This window comes from Passer domesticus, chromosome 6, assembly GCF_036417665.1.
Source record: "Passer domesticus isolate bPasDom1 chromosome 6, bPasDom1.hap1, whole genome shotgun sequence".
Taxonomy (NCBI): Eukaryota; Metazoa; Chordata; class Aves; order Passeriformes; family Passeridae; genus Passer; species Passer domesticus.
The window spans coordinates 38,044,299-38,069,266 of NC_087479.1; the positions used below are offsets into that span (position 1 = coordinate 38,044,299).

Below are 24,968 nucleotides of genomic sequence, written 5' to 3' on the forward strand. Positions count from 1 at the left end.
GGCGGGACTAGGGAAATAGGGGCTGGTTTTGTGCGCAGGGCGGCAGGTGTAGTGATGAGGAGTGCAGCTCGGCGGGCTGGAGAGGGTGGCCCCGCACGGCAGCTCCGACAGCAGCCCGTTCTCAGGAGCATGGCAGCGGCCCCGCCGCGCCGCTCCCCGCGCTGAGCCCTGCCGAGTCCGCGGTGCCACCGTCAGTGCCATTGCCATGCCTCCCCAGGAGCTGCTGGATTACGCGCCCACCCTGCGGAGACACAGCCCGCCCCGGGGCAGCGGCCCGGAGCTGGGAATCAAGTGCGTGCTGGTGGGCGATGGCGCCGTGGGCAAGACCAGCCTGGTGGTCAGCTACACCACCAACGGGTACCCCGACGAGTACCAGCCCACCGCCCTCGACACCTTCTCCGGTAGGTGCCCGCCCGGGCTGCGCGGGGCGTGGGGGGCCGGGAGGTTCAGCCTGGAGCGGCGGCACCTCGGGAGCAGCGGGCTCCCGGCGCGGATGGAGGCGAGCGCTCCCGGCGCCACGGGCTGCGCCCGGGGCTCTGCGGGCACACAGCCCCAGGGGACTCCTGGCGCTCGGACCGAGTCCCTCCGACGTTTTGTGAGGTTCAGCAGGCGGAGGTCCTCCGTTCTGCAACCGTGTCGAGCTGATTTGCAAGTTCTATGAACTTGGGCACCTTCCTGGTTTTGTGGTGTTGTTATGACTACATAGAAGGGGGCTTAGGTTTTTTTTTTACTGTTTGTGGTGGTTTTAGCTTCAGAAATAGCCTACAGTGTAACGCTGTGATTTTAGTTTTAACTGATAGTCAGGAAGACCATCCTTTTCTCTCCATGTCTGGTGAAGTTAGCATTGAACAGAGGTTGTCAAAAAGTTGACGAGCTTTATAAGTCTGGCTAGAATTGCAAGCTGATGAGCTCTCGTTTTGTAAATGCTATCTTTGTTCTTGTTCTACACTCCTCTTCCTTTGGGCTCCAATTTCTAATATAAACCCCAGGAGAATACAAAGCCCTTTGAAAGATTTCTTATCTTCATTTGATATGAAGAAACATAACACTACTTGACAATGTAGATTGGTAGATTAGAGATGTGCTCAAGTCAGACCAGGAATGAGACATCTAATGTGTCATAGTTTTAGGGGTGCTTACAGGGAGTGTTTTGTTTGAACGTCCCCCCTCAGTTGCTCACTCTGAGAGCTGTTGACTTACCTTGACCTTCTCCAAGCTATTCCACTGTCACTTGAAGGAACTGGACTGGGAACACGCTGCTGTTCATGGTCCAGAAGCCCTTTGTGAACAGATGTAAGGAATCATGAGTCCTCCAAGGGAAACGTTACTGCTGTCTCTGCTCTCTTTGCATTAATGTGTATGGATTAGACTAAGAGAGGCTTAACATTACTGTAGCTATTAGACTGCACATTTTTGGAAGGGCAAATCCATAATAAAATGGTCCAGAAAGGTGAAGGCAAGACAAGTGCACAGACTCCTTGATTAACAGCAGGTATTCTGAAGATAGCTGCACATGGGTTTAGTTCCAGTCTGGATGTCCCAGTACTGAGTCTTCAGTCCTATGAACCTTCAGAGGTTCATAGGATTTGTAACTGATAGAAATCAAAAGCATTAAAAATGTTTTGTGAGTTTACTTTCTGCTTATTGGGAGGAAATGGAAGAACAGACAAGTTTCCCTTCCCACTCCTACTCTTACACTGGATAAGCCTGAAGAAAGTCCCTTCCTGGAGTCAAATATTATATTTCAGGATCCAGCTCGGAAATTTCAACCCAACTCCTTCCACTTTTGGGGAATACCTGCCATTGAAACAGCCGGCAGAACTCAGCAGTATAAATTCTAACCTTAATCCTGGTCATGGGACTGTGATGCCAATAACAAGATAGGAGAAGGTGTTGCATTATCAGGGGGATGACTCTGGGACAGTGACCCAGCCACACACAGATGTAGTCTGGCTGCTACCTCCTGCTGGGTGTTGCTGCCAGCCAGAGCAGCCTTGAGTGAAACGCGTACCTGGTGACCTTTCTCCACCAGGCTATCCTGTTCTGCCAGCCCCTTCGCTATTGTACCATGATCCATCCTCATCCTGAGGGTGTGGACCTTGTGAGGGCGGTATTTGGAGGGCTGTTGCAGAGTTGCTAACGTAGCTCAAGCTAGCAGCAGATGGGATGAAACTTTGTGCTAATGCTGGAGCAGTAGGTAATATGCGTGGTGAGTTTCATCTGAAGATGGCCAGACATTTCAGAGATGCTAATTCCTTCTCTCAATGCACTTGTGAGACAGAGAAAACCAGATACTAGAAAGTCAAATGCCTGGTGCCTTGAAGATCAAGTCAGGATCTAGCAGGTTCTTTGATCAGGAACAGGTTTCTCTTCCTCCTCTGGGGCAAAGATATGGTAACAACCCAACTGTTTCCCAGTCACACGGAAGCAATGACTTTCAGCTACGCCGCGAGGAGTGGCACTGTGGTGGATGCACCCACCCCTTCATTTTTCCTCCAGTCTTGGTCTCCCACCAAACTTCAGTTCTTTTTGTCTGTGTCCCCCTGTTTTTCCCCCCAGACTGCTTTCAGGGAGGAGTGCTCTCCTTCAAAAACCTGTGTTAAACTCTCTTGTTTCTGTCACTTCTCACCTGACAAATTATTTCAAGAATCACAAAAGATTTATCCTGCCTCTGGTTGGAGATTTTTTGTTTGTTTGTGGGTTATGGGGGGCTTTTTGGTTTGGTTTCTTTTTTTTTTTTTTTTTTTTTTTTTTTCTTTTTTGACAAAAAGGACAATAAGGCCTCCTTCCTGCACACAGCAGTGGAGTTTTGCTAGTTCATGTCAAGTGCCAGCCATTGTCACCTTAGCCATGATATTTGCCTCTATTCACCCAAGCACAGCCCCATCCACCTACTTTCAAGTGATTTCCAGCTCCACAACCCCTTTTTCCCTCTCCTCAGTTCCTAGCCTAATCTCTGTGGTGTCTATGCACTTAAACATCTAACAGTTTCATTCCTGATTGCCATCAGAGGTCCTGCCAGCCCTCAGTCTGAGTCAGCTGATACCACATGAAGGCTTATTGTGATTAGGGAGTGAAATAGGAGCAAACCTTACATGTGTAACTCAGCAGTTTTTTGGTGTGTGGATGGTCTGAAAGGGATTTCACTCATCACTGTTTCTTTAATAGCTTCTTCATTACAAAGATGGGGTTTTCATTAGCTAGGACACTCAGGCAACATCTTTTTAAGGCCAAATTTCTGGTCTGGATGGCAAAAATCTCCAACAGCTTGTTTGATGGAGACTGAATTGAATTTGCTTGGCCAAGAAGATAAGAGCAAGTTGCTGAAGTTCTCTGGTTTTATCCTTATCTTTTTTCTTGGGTTGTGGAAGGAAAACGAGTGGCTCCCAGGGAACTGTTTGGCTAAGGGCTCTTTTTGTGTAGAGGTGCAGTTGTCCAGTAACGTGGAACTATTCTTTCAAAATTCCAGAGACAAGCACAAAACACCTGAAAGCTAACAAAACCAGGTCTGCTGCAGTTCTCTTAGTGTTTCCAGTGCAACCTTCTGCAGTCTTGGTGAGGTTTGGGAGGATGCTCAGCTAGGAGGAGATGTGAGTGACTTCAGTGAGTCTGTTCAGCAGGGTATGAAGCAAAATGCTCAGGAAAAGCCTGTATGAGTGTACCTGTGTGTGCTGGCCAGCTGCTTTGGACTCATCCTTACTCTCCTTCTGCTACAGTGCAGGTCCTCGTGGATGGAGCCCCAGTCCGAATTCAGCTGTGGGACACTGCTGGACAGGTAAGCTCTATCAAAGCAGCTGTCAACTCTGGTCCTGTGGGACAGGGATTGTTTTCAGGCTTTGAGGAAGGAGGTGTTTAACTGGGAAGAAAGGAAGTACACTGGTCCAGCACCAGCCATTTGCTGGTATGGCAGTCACAGACAAGGGAATGACAGATGCCCTCAACTCTGAAACTTGTCTCTGAAACACGGCATGGCCACAAAGTCAGTACAATGCCCTGTCTCTGTTGTTATCCTAGCTAACTTGTAGAAAAGCTACTGCAGCATCATGCTGTTAGAAGAGCAGTCCAGTGAAGACTTTTTTTTCCCCTCCCTTTTCTGCAGGAGGACTTTGACTGTTTGCGCTCTCTTTGTTACCCTGACACCGACGTCTTCCTTGTCTGCTTCAGCGTGGTAAACCCAAGCTCCTTCCAAAACATTACAGAGAAATGGATCCCTGAGATACGAACTCACAACCCGCGGGCGCCAGTGCTGCTCGTGGGGACACAGGCGGACTTGAGGGACGATGTCAATGTCCTCATCAGCCTGGATCGCTACCACGTGAAGCCTGTGCCCCGGCCTCAGGCAGAAGGTCTAGCTGACAAAATCCGGGCTGAAGCCTACCTGGAATGCTCAGCACTGACCCAGAAGAACCTTAAAGAAGTTTTTGACATGGCCATTGTCAGCGGTGTTGAGCACAAGGCACGTCAGGAAAAGAAGATGACTGCCAAAGGCATCAAGACTCTCTCTAAGTGCCGCTGGAAGAAGTTCTTTTGCTTTGTCTGAAGGTGCTTTGAGGGAGGGGAAAAGAAACACCCAATGCCAGTATTGGCTCTGCCCCTTCTTGGAGTGACTGCTCCTGTGGCCCCAGCAAGGAAGGTATGATAAGCTGCTGGGCTTGGAAACCTGTCTCTTGCTGGGTACAGTATCAGATGCCAAGGAGACATGAACTAGATTTCCATTGTGCTGAGATGTGGAATGGTTCAGGCAGCTGTAACACCTGCTGGACACGTCTGGAGTGTTCCAGACTAATGGGAGCCTTTGGTACATCTAGACTCAGTACCCCAGAACAGGCAGGTTCAAAATGACCAGTTTTCTGGTTGAAGCTCACACACTTTCAGAGTTCTGATGCAGCATAATATACATGAGGGACTTCTGAAATCAGCCTGTGTTTTTGCTGATTTACAGGCATGGCAGAGAGTAGGGCAGGGGCAGTTACATGCAACTGCAATGTAGTCAGGCATGGGGTGCAGAGTTTGTAACATGAGACTTGGATTTCCCCTCTGATTCCATTTGCCAAAATAGGTAGAATTCACTTGGCTGTGAAAAAGCAGCACTGTTTCTTAAAGGCCCTGTACTAGGAGTACTCTTGAGAAGTTATTTCCTAAATAAAGGCCATTAGCATGCTGAAGAGAAAATGCACTGGGAGCTACATTAATGTTTTGAGCAAAACATTCTCTGAGAGGACTCTCTAGTCTGCTGGGTGCAGGTGTTACAGTCCTATCCTAAGAGGTAGTTGTGGACTTGGAGACCAACTTTGAAAGGCCTTTTGTGTGTGTGGTGTTTCGAAAGAAAGAACAGGTGAGGAAGAGTGAGGTGTGGCTCTGTCTAGCAGAGAAAAAACTGTGTCAGCAAAGGGTTTATAACACTACCAAGAGGTCAAATGTGGATGGAGAGAGAAGGAAGAAAAGGAAGCAAATAGAAAGGAGAAAGATGGAATTAAGAAAGGTAGATGGAGAAGGAATGAAGAATGAATGTTGTTAAATTAAAGTTGTGATTCTACTTAGTTGAGATGGTAATATGCAGGGTAACCTTTAGGGACGTGAAAATTTTGCTAGTGAGAAGGTTGTAGTGAGAGTTCCTCTTTATTAGTAAAATAATTCAGATTTACAGATCATTTCAGATCTACACAGAAGAATGTAATTTACCTTGTACTGTTCTTCCTAAGGCTGCAGAACAGGAGCAGAGGACTCAGGGCTTCTTTCTGTTATGCTTCCCTTTTTTAGAAGTCACAGCTTGATCTGCTGAAATAAAAAGCAAAGGAAATCCATTAAGTTTATGCTGAAGAAAATAATTCCTTAAGTTTCACTCCCTTCCCCTCTCACCTGTTTCTCGGGGAATTAATACCTCAGAGAGCCTATTCACGTTTTCTTTTATTTTATTACAGAACTTGCAGCAATTTCTAAATCTTCTTTTGCAGAGACATTTCATTTTCATTTATGTAGCAGAGAGCATGACAGGTCTGTCAAGCGATGCTTTTGATACTCAGGGGATTCTCTGCATCTGGCCACAGCCCATTGCTTTGAGGACACTCTGGAGTAATGTGACAGAAAGAGAAATAGCTGTGGATGGTTTGCCCTAGACCAAAAGCAAGCAGAGGTGAGCTAGTGAGCCTGTAGCAAGGCAAATGTGACTAATGCAGTCTGGCTCCAAACAAATGCTTCCCAACAGCTCTCACAGCCGGCTGGTTTTGTAGTGCAGCTTATGTAGTTCCCAGGATGTGAGAACAAGACTGCTGTCTCCCTGGGAAGTATTGCAGGATGAAAGAGGTGAAGTGTTCCTGGGAAGGAAAATGGTCCACAGCCTTGGAGCTGCTTCTAGGGTAAGGCTCAGAGACCTGAAAAGGATGGTGCAGCAAAATGAGCTGAATGTTGAAAGGACTCCTCCAACTGAAATGCCATTTGAGTCCAGTGAGGAGTCCTAAGAGATGGTGAGCACAGAGACAGTAACTAGGAGTGATCTGTCTGACACAGGTCTAGGTAGGACACCTGACAAAGCTCTCACTCAGCAATGCATCCCAGTGTGCATGTCCTACCTGTGCAGGCACCTTTGCTGTATCTCCAGTTCAGTTTGTCTGTTGGGTCTTTACACATTTCTTTAGCCTGTGAGACCAAGGGCTGTGGTGTGACCTGCCAAAGAGCACGCCACATCCCTGTGGAGCAGGTCCACAGGTGGAAAGAACACAAGCCTCCTTCCTGCCAAGGACAGCAAGGGTTGTCCTGCAGTAGCTTGGTATGAAACAGGGGTTATTTCATTCTGGAAAAGAAACTGTACTGAGAGCTACTTTCATTCTATGTGATTATGTCTAAAATTTGTTCAAATAAATTTTTTTAATGTCCACAATTTGTGTTTGTAATTTCATCAGTGCAGATTAAGTTGGGCTTTAATATGGAGAGAGAGTTACTCCATTTTAGTGACAAAAAGCATAACAGGGAAATAGCCCCACTTCTCACTGCATGTCCTAACCCCCACTAGCAATGGTAAAAATCCCCTCATAGCTAAAACTTTCCAGGTTCCTCCTGTTACCTCAGTTAATCTTTCAATAAGATTAATCACTCAATATGGAAGCTGCTGAGGGGGATGGAGGAGCAAACATCCAGGGCTTTCAATGCCTCTCCCCAGAAGGCACTCTCCAGGGACCAGTCAGGAAGCTCTCCCAGCACTCACTGAGCCAAGCCCATATAGGACTTGCATTTGGAGCCTTAATGACAGCATGCTGCTCTGTCATTAGGGTAATTTTGGACCAGCTTCACTTAACTTACCATGGCAATTAAATACTGCTCAAGTACTGAAAAATTTTGCTTGTGCCACATAGGATGCAAAGGCTCCATCCAATACAGCTCACAGGACTAACCCTTTTAGCCCTGTCTTCAGTATTACAGATAGGTCAGAGCTCCTGCCTGTCCAGATGTGGGGCCCCATAGCTGCTCCAGAGTCAGAGGGCTGAAAAGTGAGGGAAGAGTGTGGTGGTTCAGCAGAGAACTAGGAAAGAAAATGGACAAAAAAAGAGAGTAGCAGAGGTAATAGGCAAACTCAGAAAGTAGAAGGGAATGGGAAATCACTACCAATAAAACATGATTTGGGAACCTGTGTTTTGGGTGAGGTGGTTGTTGGGGTTTTTAGGACTTGAGTTTTTTGTGGGGGAGGGGCATGGTTGTTTACCAAGTCAGCAACCACATTCTCCTTCTACAGACCCACTGTTTACTAGGTGTAAAGTAACCTATGGGAGTATTTGGAGCTGGCTCCCAGCTTTGTAACTTCCTGGCACTAAATCTTACAGAAGCACCTGTGAATGGAAATAGCAGCAAAGTGTGAATTAACTTTACAGGGAGTGAGTCATTCCACTGAGCCATATCCTGTCATATGCACAATAAGCACTCTAAAACTCCCTGAGACCCGTGAACAAAGCTGAACTCCTGGGTGTGGGGAGGTGAATCTATCTCATTAAATGGAGTTTCCTACCAGAGCCACCTGAGGTGTCTGTAAACCTTGCTCTCATCCTCTTACGGTGCAGTACTGGATCTGTGCTACTACCTGGCTTTGGTAGAGTCTGGGCTTGTTTCTGCCTTGCAGTGCTGCTTGACCAGCCTGTATTTTCAGATGCTGCCGAGAGCACAGGGGAGTTCCTGGGAGACTGTTGCTAACACAAACCACCCCACCAGGCTGGGTGAAGCCAGCCCAGTCCATTGCTAGGCCAGCACAATTCCTCACGAGTGCTGCTTAGTTTCTTCCAAAAAGGATCCTTATGATTAGTTGATCTGACTTGTTCCATAGCAGAAAGCTCAGCATCAAATGCTAAAAGCACCGACATTCCTACAGGGTAGAAACTCTCTAGCACCTTCTTCCTTGTTCAGGGCTCTGACTTGGATCCTGGGTAGCAGAGTGCTGCATATCCATGCATCCAACAGAGTAACTAATGAGGAAGACTGTCCTTCTGGTACTGGAGAATGCTGGGTGAGACCCAGCTTAGGTAACAGTACAGGTACACGCCGTGTTTTGTAAATCCACACAAAGCCAGTGTGCTTGCTGCCACTCTCAGCTGCCATTGCCAAAGGATATCAGCAACAGGAGGGACACAGTATGGAAAGGACCCTTTAGTTTCCTTTTTCTGTAGGTATCACACCCTAAATAGGCTTAGCTGTGCCAAAAAGGTTTCCAGCTAGTAACACTTTCCTCAGCTTCCACTGAACCCTGACTGGGAATTAAACCCCAAAATAATACCAAGTTCCATCTGACTCAGCACATTGTCCTTTCAGCATCAAAAGGGCAAGTCTGAAAGTCCTTCTGGAGATCTTTATGCCCTGTAGGTTACATCCTATTTATTTTGAAGGGGCAAGGCTGAACTATTACCAGGTCAGGAGCTGACATGAGCCCAGCAGGAGGAACCCTGCTGAAATGCAATCACCTCGGAATGGCATCCTCCCCCCATTTCCTGAGAAGGTGCGATTACATTAACAACCTTATCACTTTCTTAACACTCCCCAGTTTAATCCTCAGGTGCTAATTGGCTTTTTCTTCAGATTGTTCCAAGTTTAAAGTTATTTATCAATTAGGCTCAGCTTGGAACCAGGGTCTAATTTGACTTTTCTAAGCTGTACTGGCAGATAGGTAACCTGCTTCAACTTTGCTCTTAATGCATTCCTGGCCCTAATTAGCGCTAGATTGGTCCTTTCCCATGGTCCTTTCTGCAGTCTCTCAAAGAGCAGCGTGGGAACACCACAAGAGCAGAAGGGAGCAGAGGCACTGCTCAAACAGATGCTGTCACCACGAGGCATGTTTGTCGTCTCACAGCCTGTGTGCTTACTGAGCTGCTGCTCTTCCATTCTGTTGAGAGTCCTTTTTGCCCAGGATGCTGCCCTTGGCTGTGTGGTCTGCTTGTACATCTTGAGTCTGCTTTACATCATTGCCTCTTTTTGACCATGCTTAATCACTCTGTAGTGAGTGGGAGATAAAGCATTTTTCTAAAGAAACCACTTGAATTTTACAATATGGCTCTAAGACTGTCCTTCCTGTAGTGGAGAATGCTGATTGAGACCCAGCAATGGGTCTGCTTCCAGAAAAGGAATCAAAGAGCTGGCCCAGCTGGCACCTGGGCCTCCTGGAAGCTGCTTACTCATGCCTCTGCAGAGTCCAGCCCTGGGCTCCCCATTCCCACCGTATAAATACAGCATTGTACTTGCAAAGACCTATTGCACAAGAGGGCAGGGTATGTCTCAACTTATCCCTGAGACAGGTTCCCTCTGCTGCAGTCCCACGTGATCCTTGTTCCCAGGGTGACACCATGCCCTTTCCAGTTCCCAGACTGAGCTGCTCGGCATCCAAACTTGCAGGACTTGTTCTAGAGGAGCAGGAGGAGATGTGGGTCCCATCCTCCTCCTCCAACCCCTTATCCCCAGCACTACCCCTAAGGCAGTGTTGTGAACTGAAATACTCTGGTTTCTGCTGCTATGGAGGAACATCAGGTGCAAAGAAATTTGGCTGTGGGACAAGTTTCACCACGAGTCACTGAGCCAGGCTTTTCTTTCCCATGAGATAATCTTGGGCGGGGCAGACAATCTCTTAAAATTAAAATACAATGAAAATACATGGGCTTCCCAGGGTCTAGGGTAAAGCTCTCTTTCCTTGTTTTCTCAGAAAGTGAGCCAGGCACTCCTGAAACCTTCCCCAGGCTTTCAGCACAGAAGGAAGCACAGCAGTGGCAGCCTCAGAGCCAGGCCTGGTGCCTGCTGCTCCCCAGCTGGCAACAGGAGCCCACCCATGGGCTCTGCCGGTGGTGAGGGTGGAAGAGCTCGACCTCCTGTGGAAGGGAGCACAGTTTAGCAAATCAACCACAGACAGCAAAGCCCCCTTCCTGTGGCTGCGCTGCCAATCATCGTGCTGGTGGCATGGTGGAATTTCCTGGTGGGGACAGCCCTGGTGATTCCCAAGCAGTTACCTACACATGAATGGTGCTGCTGCTGGTGCCATCACAAATGTTAAACTCTGTGGGGAGCTCAGGGCACTCAAGCCATGGGCTTGCCCCTTCCTCCACCATCCTCACAAGCATCTCACCCTGCCACCAAGCTTAACTCTCTGCTTCTCCAGGTAAACACCTGGTTACATTGCTCAGTGGCAGCAGGGACACAGGGATCTAGCGGAATCTGCCAAGGATCTATCTGGGATCTCCCTTGGAAGGTGGGTGAATACCTCAGCCCTAACACTGGAGATCCTTTCTCATCCAAAAGGGAAAGTCAGCATCACGTGCTGAAGGAGAGCTCATCGTGGGAGGATTTAGTTTTCCCGTCAGAGGCTGCATCCCTGCAGGGCTGGATGGGAGAGAGGCTGGGAAAATGCTGCCCAAGCAGCGCCCATGGGTTGGGATGTATCGCAGAGCGCTCGCTGCTCTCCTGCAGGGAGCCCTTTGCCGGGCCGCGCTGCCGGGGAGCGGCGGTGCTGGGACCGCGGGTGCCCGCGTGGCCGGAGCCGCTGGCATGGCTCTCCGCAGCGCGGAGGCTGGAGGGGCACCCAGCTACGGGCAGAGCTTCAGAAAGAGCGCATTCATCTTCCCTGCCAGCGAGGCAGGGAGCGCCCGGGGCAGACTGATGACGCACAGCACACCTGAGATCATTTTCATGGGAATAGACCCGTGAGAGACTGAGAGAGGAAGAGTCAGGGAAACTCTCCCAGCACTTCAGTCAGTGTCAGCATTCACAGGGCAGATTTCACAAGATAAACAAAAGCCTTTAATAACCGCAGTGGAGGGAGACTTTGAAACCCTGTGAAACCTCTGCCAGGAAAGGAGAGCAGCAGGCTTCTTGCGGAGTGCCAATGCCACCGGCCAGCCAGAGGCTTGGCAGGCACAGAGAAAAAAAGGCTTGCAAAACCCAAACCATAAAGATCCAAGTGTGGGTACCAAGGCTGTACTCCCAGCTGTGAATAGTTGTACACATGGTGCTATACATAGCACAGAAGAATTTTCATTCCACTTGCTAAGGGGTTTTAATAACATAGAGCAGATGAAAGATGTCAGCCACCCTGGAATATTATCTGGGCAGCAGTGTATAATTTGAAGGGAGGGTAGGAGAGGGTATCTAATGTTGTGATATCTTCTGCAGAATGATTTTTTTTTCTTGTAAGCCAAAAAGATTTGTAGAGTAATAAGTTATTAGCATCTAACAGTAAAGTCTTCCATGTACAAAACCCCTGTCAAAGGATGCTGAACCTGAAATACAGGGATTCTGAGCTAATAAATAAAATTCAACCATACTCTGGGAGAAAGAGGACTTCCTGCAGTGCCTGCCTGCCGTGTGAGTACCAGTAACGGCAGTATCCTAGCTGTACATGCACTGCACTTATTCACTATCTCCAAACATCTCTTTTTGGATAATAAAGATACTGCATTAGGTGTTGAGAGAGAAGGTAAGTCTAAATATAATTTAGGTCATCAAAAACCTGGAAATGCTATCCCAGGTTTTAACATAATTTCCCTGAGCAGGTTTGGGTGAATGGCTTTCCTTTTCCATTTGCAAAATGGAGTTCCTTCCCCTCCATGGGGTATGATAAACATTTATGAATGGTACACACAGGGTGCCATAGGAGGGGAAGGGTTATTGCCAGGAACATCACAATGCTTCTTTTTATGGTCCTCAAAATGGGATAAAAGTCCTGAAATACATCCATTATTGCCTTCTGTGAATTTCCAGAGAGAAATGGAAAATCAAACCCTCTTGGTTATACCTCCAGCTCTGAGAGAAAATATCTCCAAACTTTAGTGCTGCTGAAGGAAACATGAATCATATGGTCTGCAAAGTTAGGAGATTATTAAAAGGAAGCTCTATGCCTATTGCTACTTAATAGTGCATATGCCACCTTGGTGATGTGGTGGGAGAGGAGGAAGACTGAAATGTGATGTCTTCACACAGCTATCAAGTCCCCAGATAAAATAAAGAGATGGGCCCAGGAGCAAAATATGGGACATTCATGTCAGTTCTGCTTCTTTCATGTGATGCCTGTAGCACAGGCAGCACTATCTGAGCATAGCCACAGCCCATGTGGATGAGAGGACACCACATAGAAGTCTGGGAACCCAGGAGCAGCAGGAACTTTTCCAGAACAAGAGTCTGAACTAGCTTTAATTATGGGTGTAGAAACAGCATCCCATTCTAAGTCTATCATTTTTAGGAGGGGCAGAGGAGGAAGAGGCATTCTGAATACGGAGACACCTCTGCAGACTTTAGTAGACAAGAGCAGCTGATGAGCAGCACAGGCTTCCAAGAAGGCCAAGGTCTCTGGGTAAGCAGCTGGTGGCGCGGGCAGTCACGTCTGAACCCACACTGAATCCGTGCTGCTGTCACGACACTCAATGTGGCTGGATGAAGGGAGCTCACCACCACCAGGCTCTCACCATGCTCCTGACTGAGGTGCAAACAGATGCATGAAAGGGGCATGAAAGCCTCCTGTTGCCACTTGCTGTCAGGCATGGCTTGGACCATTCCACTCTCCCTCTTCCAGAGGTGAGACCAGAGTGGGGCTGCTGAGCACCTGGGATGTTCATCGAGAGGAAACAGCACACTCTGGGGTACAGCCTTCTTCCTGCCTCATCCACATAAATAGCCAGTAAAGATGTAGTTTTTCTTCTGCTAAATATCAGTACTGACTTCACTGATGCTGCCCTTCCATGTTTTATTGGCATCCACTGGAAATCTCTGGCTACATCTGTTGTCTAAATAATTACAGCCTCTGAGCAAGAAAGGGTGAGGGGGCAGCACAAGCATTTAAATGCTACAAATGGGTCTCCACAGCAATCCTGGATTGCTCTTCCCTAAACTCCTTTCTATACATCAAGGATCACAAAAGAGTAGGAAGAGACTGAGTCCTGTTCTCAACCCTCTACTCTAGAGCATGGCTTTATTGGTAATTAAAAACTACATCTCAGCTTAATTTTCTTCCCACACTTGGCTGTACTCTATCTTACCTCCATCTCAAAGAGGCATGTCAGTCCTTTCATATCCTCATTGGAGTTCACAGAAGTTTGCCTGCATTAATCAGAGGCAATTACCTTTGCCTCTTTGGGCAGGGATATCAGACCTGAGCCCAGGGTGACTCACTGCAAGATCGCTTCCCCCTGCAAGGTTCTTCCAGACATCTCCTTTGGCTGGAGACCTCAGCTGTTGCCTTTGGTCATTCTGCTCTTGGGAAACTCTCCTGGCAGGGCGCAAGAACCAACTACTATGCAGCCTCCAGTACTCTGCATACCTGTATTTTCATCTCACACAGTGTGGCTGATAAAAGGGTTACAGGCTGGTACTGGCCAGGAATTATCTAACCAACATTTTCACATTTTGATCAAGTATTTTTTTCCCAATAGTTTTGTGTGTGGAACAGACCCATTTTGGTGACAACCTATTGCAATGCAATCCAGGGCTGCTGGATCACAGGCTTGTTCTCAGCAGTGAGTCCTTAGGAATCCTGGGAAAAACCCAACCACACTGACCATTCCTGATTTGGTCATCTTTGGGATTCTTGCCTTCCTGCTGAAAAGAAACAAGCTGCACCTTCAGCCTTTGCAGCTCTGATACCATCAGAGCCCCGGCTGGAAGGATATCTCTTTCAAGATCCCTTGTGTCTGTGGGAAAAGAGATCTCTCAGAGGTGAACACACCATGCTGCTTCTTTCATTTATGAGAGAAAGAATTCATGGTTTCCTACAGGGGAAGTTTTCTGTCCTACAGAAATCCTGGGGTTCAGTGTAGCTCATAACAAAAATCTGCATTGGAATATTTGCCAGAAATATTCCAAAGCAGTATGAATATATGCCCCAGAGAAGAAATCTAGTTCCAGCAAGCTGCAGCACTTGGAAGAAAAGTGAAAATTAGTATTATGCACAATATGAAGTAGGTACTATGTTACTATTAGTAACTAATTCATGTTTTTGTTAATCAGCTCAGCCTGCTAACACCCACTCTGGATGCTGGCTGTAGGCATCCTTACCACTGAAATCCTTGTCAACCTCACAGAAACCCTGGCTGAATAAAAACTCAGGTGACCCTGGCCTACCAGCCTGCCTGTACCTCCAGAGATCCAAGCAAGCATTTGCAGGAGAGCAAAAGAAGCCTGGTGGTTTAAAATTGCACTTCCATCATGACTTCCAGCACAACCTCTCTGGCTGGTCAGGAAGCAGAGCATTTCACATCACACCTGCCACGCTATGAAATGAGGTTGGAAAAGTACGAGTGTTAGGAGCCTGCTGGGATAACTCCGTGAGGACCACTGCCCTTTTATTTCTTCCCTTGCCCTCCAAGCACTCCATCATCTAGGACAGAATTCTGCTCTTCTGCAATAACAAGGATGCACTTTCTGTAGCTCTGGGTGCTGTGCAAATACACTGCTTTGCTGTTCTGGGATCAAGAAGGAAAAATGAGCAGGAAGAAAAGCAACTGAGTGAAAATAAAGCACATCCCAGTAAAGAGATGAAAGACTGTAAGGGGTAATCTAGTTTTCTGTACAAGGCTCAGAGTTCTGAGAAACCCAGGGAACTGGAAAAAGGCCTGCCTTTCATAAAGGCTGGAAAGCACCTTGGAGGGACTCACTCCATATGTGAGGTGCTGCACAGAGTCCTGCCTCAGCACTGCTGAGTGAGCATGACATGAGTGCTTTACACAAATCATTCCCCTGCAAAGTAAATACTGCTCTGGGTAGAAGGAAGCTGCCCAGTCATAATATGCATGGCTGATTGAGAGTTGCACAAGAAGAAGCTGGTTCTGACGTAGGTGAGAGCAGCTCTGAGAGCACCCTGGGATGGCAGGGTCTGGCTGGGCAGCAGCCCACATCCCACAGTTTCCCAGATGATGCTGAACACAGACTTAATTTCAAAGGCAGAACCTCAACTCAGTGAGCAAAGAGGAAAAATGAACATAAGGAAAAAAAGTAAATGTCTTCTGCATGCTACTTAATGACATGCACAGATGTGCTCCACTGCTGGCAGTGAAGGCAAAACAAATGAGCTGTCAGCTCCATCCCAGACACTGCTGGTGACAGGGAAATCCTTTGATAACAGGGACAGATTTACAATCAAAAGAATATTTTTTTGCTTGGCACTTCCCTTTTTACTAAGACCTTTTTTTCATCTCCTTAGTTAGCAGGTACATGCCTGGCTTCTGTTCTTAAAAGTTGGACAACAGCCTCCTCACCAGCAGGAATTACCTCTGTGCTGTGAACAGGACAGGGACATGAAGAGCAGGCTTCTCTGACAGGGCAAGTCTTTCCTTCACAGCAAAACACCGTGGTGCATAAAAGGCTACAAAACTGTTTTGGTGCCCATTGTTCCTTTGCATAAAAGCCTTTGAACCAGAGTCAGTAATTATGGGAGCTGCACCGTGCTCAGCTCCTCAGCTGCTGATATGTTTATCAGCAGAGCATCAATCTGACTTGCTTCCTGGAGGTTTAGATGGCATGGGGTCATGCTTGCATCAGCTAATAAACTCCTCAGAGATGGGTTGATCTCTTTCTTCTGTATCTGTGAAGCAGAGAGCATCAATGGAGTTCCCAACCCCAATTTAAATAGCTGCCTCAATTCAGCAATGACAACCTGCAAGGCTTTAAGGCTTGGGGACTGGATGGGCATTTTAAAACTCTTCCTGAGAGTTTGGGGAGGTTGAAAACAGATGGGCTTTTAACCTAAATGAACAAACAGGTCTTGCTATGTTAAAATATATTTTGTCATGAAAACATGGAGATTTGCTTTCCTCTCACACTGTCTAAACTTTGGCTAAGTATGTCTGGCAAACAAGTGACTTAGAAAGAGTCACTGGCCATGGCAGAATCCTCTTGGATACTAACCCTTGCCTGAGAGGAACAGAGATGCTGGGACAGCAGGGTAGTCCCTCTAATTTGTCCTAGAGGGGACCAGCAGTCTTAGTTTCTTTAGACACCCCAAGAATTTCTAAAATCTCTCTTATTTTGTGAGACTCACTGCTAATCCTGTGCAGCCAGGAGGTCCAATGCTCTAACCATTACACACTGCAGTTTGGGATGAACTGCAAAGAGAAGTTGAGACACAGACCCTGGATAACCTCGTCATGAGATTCTCAGCTTGCTCAAGCTAGGGGTAGAAAAGATTTTTAAACAAAAGAGCAATTTTGGACAAAAATGAAGTGGGTGTGAGCTGGACAAAATTCAAGACAGGTTAGAAAGCAGATTTTTTTTCATCAGAGCCTGGAGGTTCTGGAGAGTTTAGCAGATGGAACACTGTAAGGACAACCCCTTCCCTTGGACACAGAATATGTCTTGTTTGTGAAAACTACTAGATGACAAGTTGTCTAAAAGAGAAGGTAAGTGGACATGAGTCAGGAGGCCCTTTCCAGCCCTGCACTCAAAAGCAGTTTCAAAGAACTGCCATGCCTCACAATTACCATCAGGCTGGGCTGGCTCCTGAGCTTTGCCCAGCTCCACAACACTCATCTCTAGAAGACATTTGGACCATACCATGTGCAATGTGTATTATTCCACTCTAATTGCAGCACAAACAAGCATTGACTTGGTTAGGAACCAAGCATGGTTTGTCTCAGTGCTTTCAGTGGCCACTTTTAAGATGCACCATGCATCATCTTTTCCCTCGTAACAGCGTTCTTAGTAAGCAGCCCAGGCTTCTGATCATCACTTTTTTTCCAGGGACATGTGGGCAGAGAGCTGATTTCATGACTGTTTCAGCTGGGACAAGGACTCTGCCCCCGCACAGATTTGGACTCACAAAAATCTACCCAAAACACCAGAAGCAAAACATCTCAGCAGCCCCAAACCCATGTCACATAAGCAGCATCTGGTCACTAGGAGGTGGCTAGTCAAGCTCTGAACATTTTAAGGAAGAGTTTTGTCTTCTGCTCTTAGAAGATGAAAGGCACTCTGGAGAGGACAGTTTGATTAATATTTGCTGAAATGCACTATTAAGCTGGATAAGAGAACAGCCAGGTCATTTTTATCTTCACACAGTTGGTGGATGTCATCTACAAATTGTAGCTGGAGTGTGGGTCCAATGTGGATATACTGGGGTGAACATGAATTTCACTGTTTATTCAACTGAAGCTGGCTTTTTTCGAATCAGAGGCTTTTTTTTTTTTTTTTTTTTTTTTTACAGACAGGTGTATTTTCAATCATTAGGGTTCCCATGGAGCTTTCTGCAAAGTTTGCAAGTGTCCCACCCAGACAGCTATTGCAGTGCTTTGCACAGTGCCAAAAATCCCCTTAGTGGTTCAAACTGGGAAAAATTATTATCACTTCCTTTTCTGACACCCTTACATCTGTTGCAGAAAGTTTACCATGTCCAGGACCATACAGAGAGACATGGGGCTGCTGCAACTGGAGAAAGATGCTATCTTCTGCCTGATGCTGTGCTATTTAGATTGTGCCACATGATCTGGCAGTTCCAGACATCTTGCAATGCATATCAGAAGTCTCTGGGGGAAAAAACAGAAAGACAGGTAAGGAGGGTGTGCTGGGAGTCAAACAAAGGTAGAGTTTATGGGAAAGTGAACAGGAGAGGGGCAAAGCAGCAATAGGAAGTTAAGACTTTGAACAAGCCCAGTCATGCCTCAGGTACTGGTTCTACCTGTCTGCTGCCTGACCACAGCCCAGTCTGCCCAGTGACTGCAGTGGGAACTGGGGTGCTGAGCAGCACTGAGCATGGGGCTTGTTTGCTGGTCGTGCTCCTGTGGAGGAACAGCAGACAGGTGGAAGTGGCCAAGACACGCTGCAATGAGCATGCCAGTCAGCTGGCAGCCCTTGCCACAGGTTCATGTGCAGGAACCAGAAATGGCTCTGGAGAGGAAACACTGATCCACGTGTGGCATCTCCATGGCAGGACTTGGGAAGCGAGTGGATGGTGACAGAGGAGGTTTCAGTGATCTCTGCAGCACACCTCAAGGTGCATCTGCTTGCTGAAAGGGATGGCAGAGGAGGCCCTGGCTACAGGACCAGGTAGATTCACAAATCATTGCACATGATCCTCTCTCTACAGAAGAGAAATCATCCTCCCTATCCAGAATATTTGCCTTTCTCCTACCCTACAAAGTATGATCTTTGTATGGTCTGACCAAGCTCTGAACTTGGTAAGAAGAGGCAGCACTCAAAGCAAACGGATGGGCACACAAGCCCCTCTCCATTTTGAAACAGAAACAGCATACTCCAAAGCCAATTACAAACTGAGATTAACTGTTCTGGATTTCGTTAATTACATATCAATTAGACCATCTCAGAAGGAAAGCTCATTAGGAGCTATGAAGTAGAAAGGGCATTAGGAGGACAGAGTCAGGAAAGCCAGTTATCTTCTAGGGAAGGACAAGCATCCTGTGCTCTCTGCCATCCTCATTTCCTCAGTTTCCTCTTAAGGTTTGGAGACAACCACTATGAATTTCTGCTTTGCTTCTGCTGAAGACAGCAAGTAAAGGAAGGCTGAAGTGCCCAATCTGCAGGTCTTTTGAGACTTGCGATCAACTCAGCCACAAAAGCTTCAGGAGGAACCTTCCTGAGTACAGGAAAGGGAGCAGGGACAAAGGGCTTGGTTCCCTCCAGCCTAGAAACCTGCCGAGCTCTTCAGCACTACTGAAAAAAAAAACCAAAAAGGCTTTTCTCCTGACCTGCTGATGGTCACAGACACAACTCTGCCAGGAAATATTTGGCTTGCTGTCTCAGGTGACTTATGCAAAATAAGTGGCCGCTTTTCTCCCGAAGACAGGTTCTACTTGACACTGCATTCCTGGGCATTTGTAGCCTGCTCCTGCTGCTGCAGAAATCCAGGCTCAAGGGAGAAGCTTTTGCAGCTTCATATGCGGGTTTCACCACCACTGTTTCCTGGTTCTTCCCTCATGGTTTCCTTGGAAAAGACAGTCACAAGAGTTTCCAGCCCACAGCTAGTTAATCACACACAATTAACATAAACCTGAATGTAGTGGGGAAAAAAAAAAAGCCGGGAAAGCCCCCTTTTCTCAGCAGCTGGATGAGGCAATTTGCAGAAAGCCCGGAGGCATGGGGGAAGCAGGAGCCTTTCTTGAGGTTGCTGCGGGTCCATGTGAAAGGGCAGATGAGGGCAGTTTAGGGCAGCACTCGGGCTCCCTCAGCTTCAGCACTGCGGGCCAAAGCAGGACAGCAGGGAAACTGCCTGCCCAAACACCAGCCTTGCTACAAATGGTGTAGGGGAAAGCTCTCTGAACCATGGGGAGAGCCAAGAGCAACATGACTTGCAGGACAACAGTCAGAAGCTGGATGCAGTTTCTGAGAGCCTCAGTCCAGCACTGTAGAGCCAGAGCGTGTGGGGCTAGAGGGGATGTCAGGACTGATTGGTACAGTTTGACATCTGTGGATAGCTTCCCTCAGAGGTGCTCTCCAAGCCATGCTCTTCTGCCAGCGCTGGTGCTCAGCTGGTGCCCTGGGGTGTTGGTCCAAGGAGCTGTATTAGCAGAAAACAGATCCCTGAAAAGTGAATTGCTTTTTCCCAGGATGTTTTAGGGCCAGCAGTGCTCATGTGAGGAAAGCTAAATGAGTGTAGAACTACTCCTTCAGTAAGGGCTATCTGTAGGACAGACTGAGTTGTAATGCTGAGCTGCTCCTTTGGGCTCAATTTTCACCATCAGCTCTGCAGGCCGCTGCTCACCCAGGGATCCTACCCTGCCCTGCACCCTTGCCTGGAGGCTCCCACCACACAGAGGGCCAGGACAGCCCAGCAGAAAGCTCACCCAGCAGAGAAACAGAATGTCCCTCCAGCCTGTCCCACCAAATGGACCTGCCTGGCACTTGGCAATATGAAGACCATTGCCCATCTGAAGGAGCACTGCTCACCTCCAGTGCACAGAGACAAACATGTTCTGGAAGAAGCTGCAGTGGATTGTGAAACACCAGCTGTGAGGTACAGCATGTCAGATCTTAGATTGAATCCAGGGCCTTGTGGAAAAAGAGGAGCCTAATGGTGAAAAAATACTGATGAAAACAAATAGCTATTTTCTTGGGACTTGGACTTCCTTCTGGACCTCACCCACTTGCCCCAGGGTTTGCCAACAGTGGGAGTTCCCCCAGTACACAACGCTTTAATATTTAAATTGCAGTGTCTGGTACATTGACTATTTCCAAGCAGAGCCCTCCAGATGCTTACTCATTTAGTGATGGCCGGGTATTTGCATGGGTTTTACAGCCTTGAATATTTAAGGAGGTAATGTGATGGGAATGCAAGAGAAAAGAGAGAAGATAAAGCCTCCCTGGCTGAGAATGTGCATATACAAGGGGATGGGAAGAATGGCATTGGGCACACACACACTGTGCCAGCTCTTCCCTTTACTTGAGAGGCTGTGCTCTGCACAGATTCTGTCTCTGGCCAGTCTCTTAGTTGCTGAATGGGGGGCATAAATGGAAGGAGGATGGAAATTGCATGGCTGAGCAGCAGAGGAGTGGTGGATGGATCAGCTAGCCGAAGACATGGCAAGCAAGAGGTGATTCCTGGGGAAGTTAATTTTCCATTTAAGTCATATTAGCCCAGGCTTTGGGGTAAAGGGGAGAAGAGCTCCCCCATCCCAAAATACTAAGAGGAGAGAGAAAGGAAAATTTGTTGACAGGGTGTAATTCTACAGCATAAGCAGGGATAGTTTCTAAATATGAGAGAGAACCAGTTCAGACTGGTTTAACAGAAACTCCATGCACCAAAAACCTCTAGCGAGGACATTAGAATAGGAGCGTTGCATCCTTGCCGGCAGCTCCTGTCTGCTCGCCTGCAGAGCTGCATGGTCCATGCAATGACCCCACAGCTCCCTAGAGCTGCTGAGCCACCCCAAGTGTGTCACAAATGCCCCATCATCCTCTAATGTAGATTTGCAGGGAAGGGTTGTATGGCAACGTTTGGGAGACAGAGCTACCAGCTTCCAAATTTGATGACAGTCTAGTAAAAGGACTGTTTCAGCTTGCTTTCATTTTAATGAAGGTTCTACTGCCTGAAGTCCTCTGATTACTGGGGAAAAGTCTCTTATATCTTTCAAAATGTAGTGTGTAAGTTGGGGACAGCAATAGAAATCAGCAAAAAAAATCTGGGAAACTGATCCAAACAGGTAAAGAAAGAGAAGCACCCACATGGGTTTTGTTTTAAGTCACACTGATAAGTTTTTGGGGTTGGACTGGTGACCCCAGTATCTGGGGCTTCCTCTGTGTAACCCATACAAAACCAAAGGGAAGTAAACTCAGGGCACAGCATACCCACAAAAGGTGTGGGAGACCCTAAGTCAATCCTCTGTTCTTCTGAAGGTTTTACCACCTCTTCCTGTCTTGCAGACAGGTAGATATGATGCTTTGAGACCTGGGGGAGTATGGTAGCATAACATTAGACCATGATATAGATGGGGACGAAGGGAACAGGGCCTCACAACTTATGGAGCTCACAGAGGCTCACATCTCACACCTCAGCACCAACTCAGGCAATGCACCATGTCCCTGCTGCTTTGACAGTGCAGTGTCCGAGGCAGCACCAAGAGGGATATTAAGATATTGCTGCCCCCTCTTGTGGACATCTCAAAAGGAGCTGGCAAACCACCCTGGGCAGCTGCTCTGGCTGAACACCCTATACTGAATAAAAAATGCAGCAGTGCAGCCCGGAGCCCATGGCAGAGGCAGAAGTCTTGGGGCCCCTGGGGATGCAACTGAGGAAGGGAAGGGCTCCCACAATGCCTACATGAGAGGGACATTATAGTTTCATTTAAAGAAGAGTTTCTGGCTGGGGGAGTCCCAGCAGCTCAAATTTCTGGACCAATGTTTTGCTTCAACTGCTCAGAAATATTTTTTAACAATCCTGAAGCAGTCGTCATGTGGGTCAGGTGTGTCAGGGCAGAGAACAAAGACACAGGCTCTTTGTATGCACTGAGACTTGTGGAAAAATTCCCTTCCTATCGGAGCGCCTGGCTGGCTCCAGCAGGGCTCCTCTTCCTCTGCATCTCTCATCAGTTGCTCACTGTCATTTTGTGTATCCTCTCATGTAGGCTGGCTCTGGGCAACCTGGAGAAGATGGTAATTAAACATTGGGTGGCCTCTGCAAAACCTTCTAAAGCTGTTACAGGAACTGATGGTTAGTTTCAAAACTCCTGACACAGCTGGAGATGAGGACATCTTGGCGAGGCAACTATTGAATAAGGGCCACACAAACTCTGTCACACCTCCTGTGGCACCTTGCCAGGAAACACTTACTGGTCAGCCAGGTTTCCTTGCAGAAAGGTTCCTCCATGCCCTCTTAGGTGCTGCAGAAGAGATTACAGCTGCTAGAATTTCTAGAGGTGACTCTATTTCTCTGTGACTACAAGCTATTACAATAATATGCAGTTCTATGCTTGATAACCAAGGGACAGTATTTACAATTCTCTCTCCATGAGTCCAAGGAGGAAAAGAAAAAAAAAAGATGTCTGGGAAGTTTTCACAGGCTATTTCTCACACAGGTGCTATTTTAGTGAGCAAGGTTTGCTTACCACATAGTGGACTAGACTTCAAATCTGCATGTCTGCCATTTAGGAGCTCAAAGCATGCTGCAGTAGGAGCAAGTCTGGTCATTCCTAATGCTTGAAGTAAGGTGGGTAAAAATGAGATTCACGATCTGCCTTTACATTATGCAGTGCTTGCACCAAACTGTTCCTTCTTTCACCCAGCTTTAGAGCTCTTCTTTTTAACCAGAATGAACAGTTTGGTCTCAAAACAAAAATAATTTCTTCCTTAGGCATTAAAGTAGCCCTGAGGGCTAAGGCAACTTATCAGAAAGTTTTACCCCACTGTGGCTTTTGTGTGTGGAACAGTGCTCTGGCCTGCCACTGTGGAGCCATCCCTTGTTGTACCAGGGCAGCTGCTGCAATGGTTTGCAGAGCCATTGTGCCCTGGGGAAGCCAGAGACACACGATGTTTAGCTGTGAGCTAATGCTTCCAGGCCAGTAAGCCACTCAAACCCTGTGAGGTCCCCTCCAGCCTGCTGGGATAATCTCAGCCAAAAGCTCAGGCAAATCCTCCTTCCTGACAGTCAAAGCAAGGTGACTAAACAGCTTTGCTGGTCAGGAAGGGCAGAGTTCCACGGTTATCCTTCTGCAGAGGTGTGCACCACCAACAGGCAGATTGGACAATGTGAAGGAGCAGTAGTTTCCCCTCAGTGAGACAGCAGCTCCTGGGACCTGCCAGGAGCCTGGCTCCTCAAGGATTGCAAACAACCCTTTGGAAAACACTGATCTCGGTGGGGAAGGCATTGTCTGCATTCACTGCAAGGACAAGGGGCAGGTCCAGAGCTTCCTGCCCTGAACCAGCCAGCAGCTTCACACGGCTCCCTGTTCCTGGCAGGTGGGGAACATGGAGGATGTGCTCCCTGTCCGACACAGCCAGTGCAATGGGGCAGCTCAGCTGTCACCAAACACTGCTCTTGCTTGGGCAGTAAGGCAGTGAGGCAGCCTCCCCTCACTGCTGGCCCCTGAGGAGTGGGATTCTCATTTTGCAAAGTTTCAAATTCTGGGTTCTTGGTCCTGTCTGAAAATTTCCAAGAGCTGAGATTTCCTGGGAAGCAGGAGCCCTTGTGTCGGGTGGGGGCAGGGGCTGAAGGCAGGTGGGACTTGGGGGGTGCAGGCCCAGGAGCCGCACGGGGCAGGGCTCAGGCCGGACCCGCAGCCTCCAACAAGGCTGTGTCCAACACCAGGGGCCACAAAGGTGTACTGTGAGAGAAAGAGACTGCAAAGCACGTACCCAGCTCTCTCTGGAGACTGTCACGAGAAGCAGTCGTGGTTTCAGGTGGCGCTCCCAGGCCAGGGGTTACCGCCGGGAGGGAGCGGTGACCCCGTAGGCCAAGCTCAGCAAAGCCGCTCCCGGAGCAGTGCTTCAGGGCACAGGAGGGAAAATGTCTGCACTTACACCTGTAAGTAGCTGGAGAGGGCATGTTGGGAGGGCTGGTGTAGAGTGTGGTCATGACAGAGCCAAGCCCACAGCCCAGAGCAGAGTGTGGGGAGAAAGCGTTCCTGCTGCAAGCAGCGCTCGCAGCCCAGCCAGGGTGGCCAGGTCAGTGGTGCAGGGCAGGTCCACCTCGTTGCTGTACAAACCCACTGCCAATTAGCCAGTCCCATTTAGCTGACTTTACATCGCAGTTCTTGAGTGATCACCAGCCTGAAGACACAGTTAGAGCAACTCCTGTTTAAAGAATAGTGTCTGCTTTTGGTTTCAGACCCAAAGCCCAAACCAGTCTGACCAGCTGGAACCCAGTTTCAGGTTACACCCTGCCTTGCTCTCTGGGTGACTTAGTGGGTAATAATCTTTCTCCCAGAACACCTCATGCAGTAGTTTCCTCTTTATGTACCCACATATGTTGCACCCGTGCTTCCAGCCCTCCCCAGGCCATGGGACCGCTGCTGCAGCAGCTCTCCCGAGATAGCACAGCTGGGGCAGATGAAAGGGTGTGAGATAGCAGGCATGGGAATGGT

The 24,968-nt window shown here is 48.0% G+C and overlaps 2 protein-coding genes and 1 long non-coding RNA gene across 6 annotated transcripts in view; 2 read left to right on the forward strand and 1 right to left on the reverse strand.

Annotated features, from left to right (window-relative positions):
* Positions 1-6,872, forward strand: RHOV (ras homolog family member V). Its single transcript, XM_064424691.1, has 3 exons — positions 1-401; positions 3,717-3,775; positions 4,100-6,872. Exons 1-3 carry the CDS (start codon positions 206-208, stop codon positions 4,538-4,540), a joined length of 696 nt encoding a protein of 231 aa, XP_064280761.1. The 5' UTR covers positions 1-205; the 3' UTR covers positions 4,541-6,872.
* On the reverse strand, positions 3,362-24,714 carry LOC135303209 (uncharacterized). Of its 2 annotated transcripts, XR_010364693.1 has the most exons (3): positions 24,241-24,714; positions 5,683-5,778; positions 3,362-3,809 (listed from the first exon to the last, which is right to left on the reverse strand). It is a non-coding gene; the product is annotated as an uncharacterized LOC135303209 (long non-coding RNA). The 2 variants fall into 2 exon arrangements; XR_010364692.1 differs by lacking the exon at positions 3,362-3,809 and having other exon boundaries at positions 5,450-5,778.
* Positions 24,111-24,968, forward strand: part of PPP1R14D (protein phosphatase 1 regulatory inhibitor subunit 14D) — a 40,219-nt gene continuing 39,361 nt past the window's right edge. For all 3 annotated transcript variants that reach the window (XM_064424694.1, XM_064424695.1, XM_064424696.1), the window contains exon 1: positions 24,111-24,409. The gene's annotated coding sequence lies outside the window, so the exon portion shown is untranslated. The remainder of the gene's footprint in view (positions 24,410-24,968) is intronic.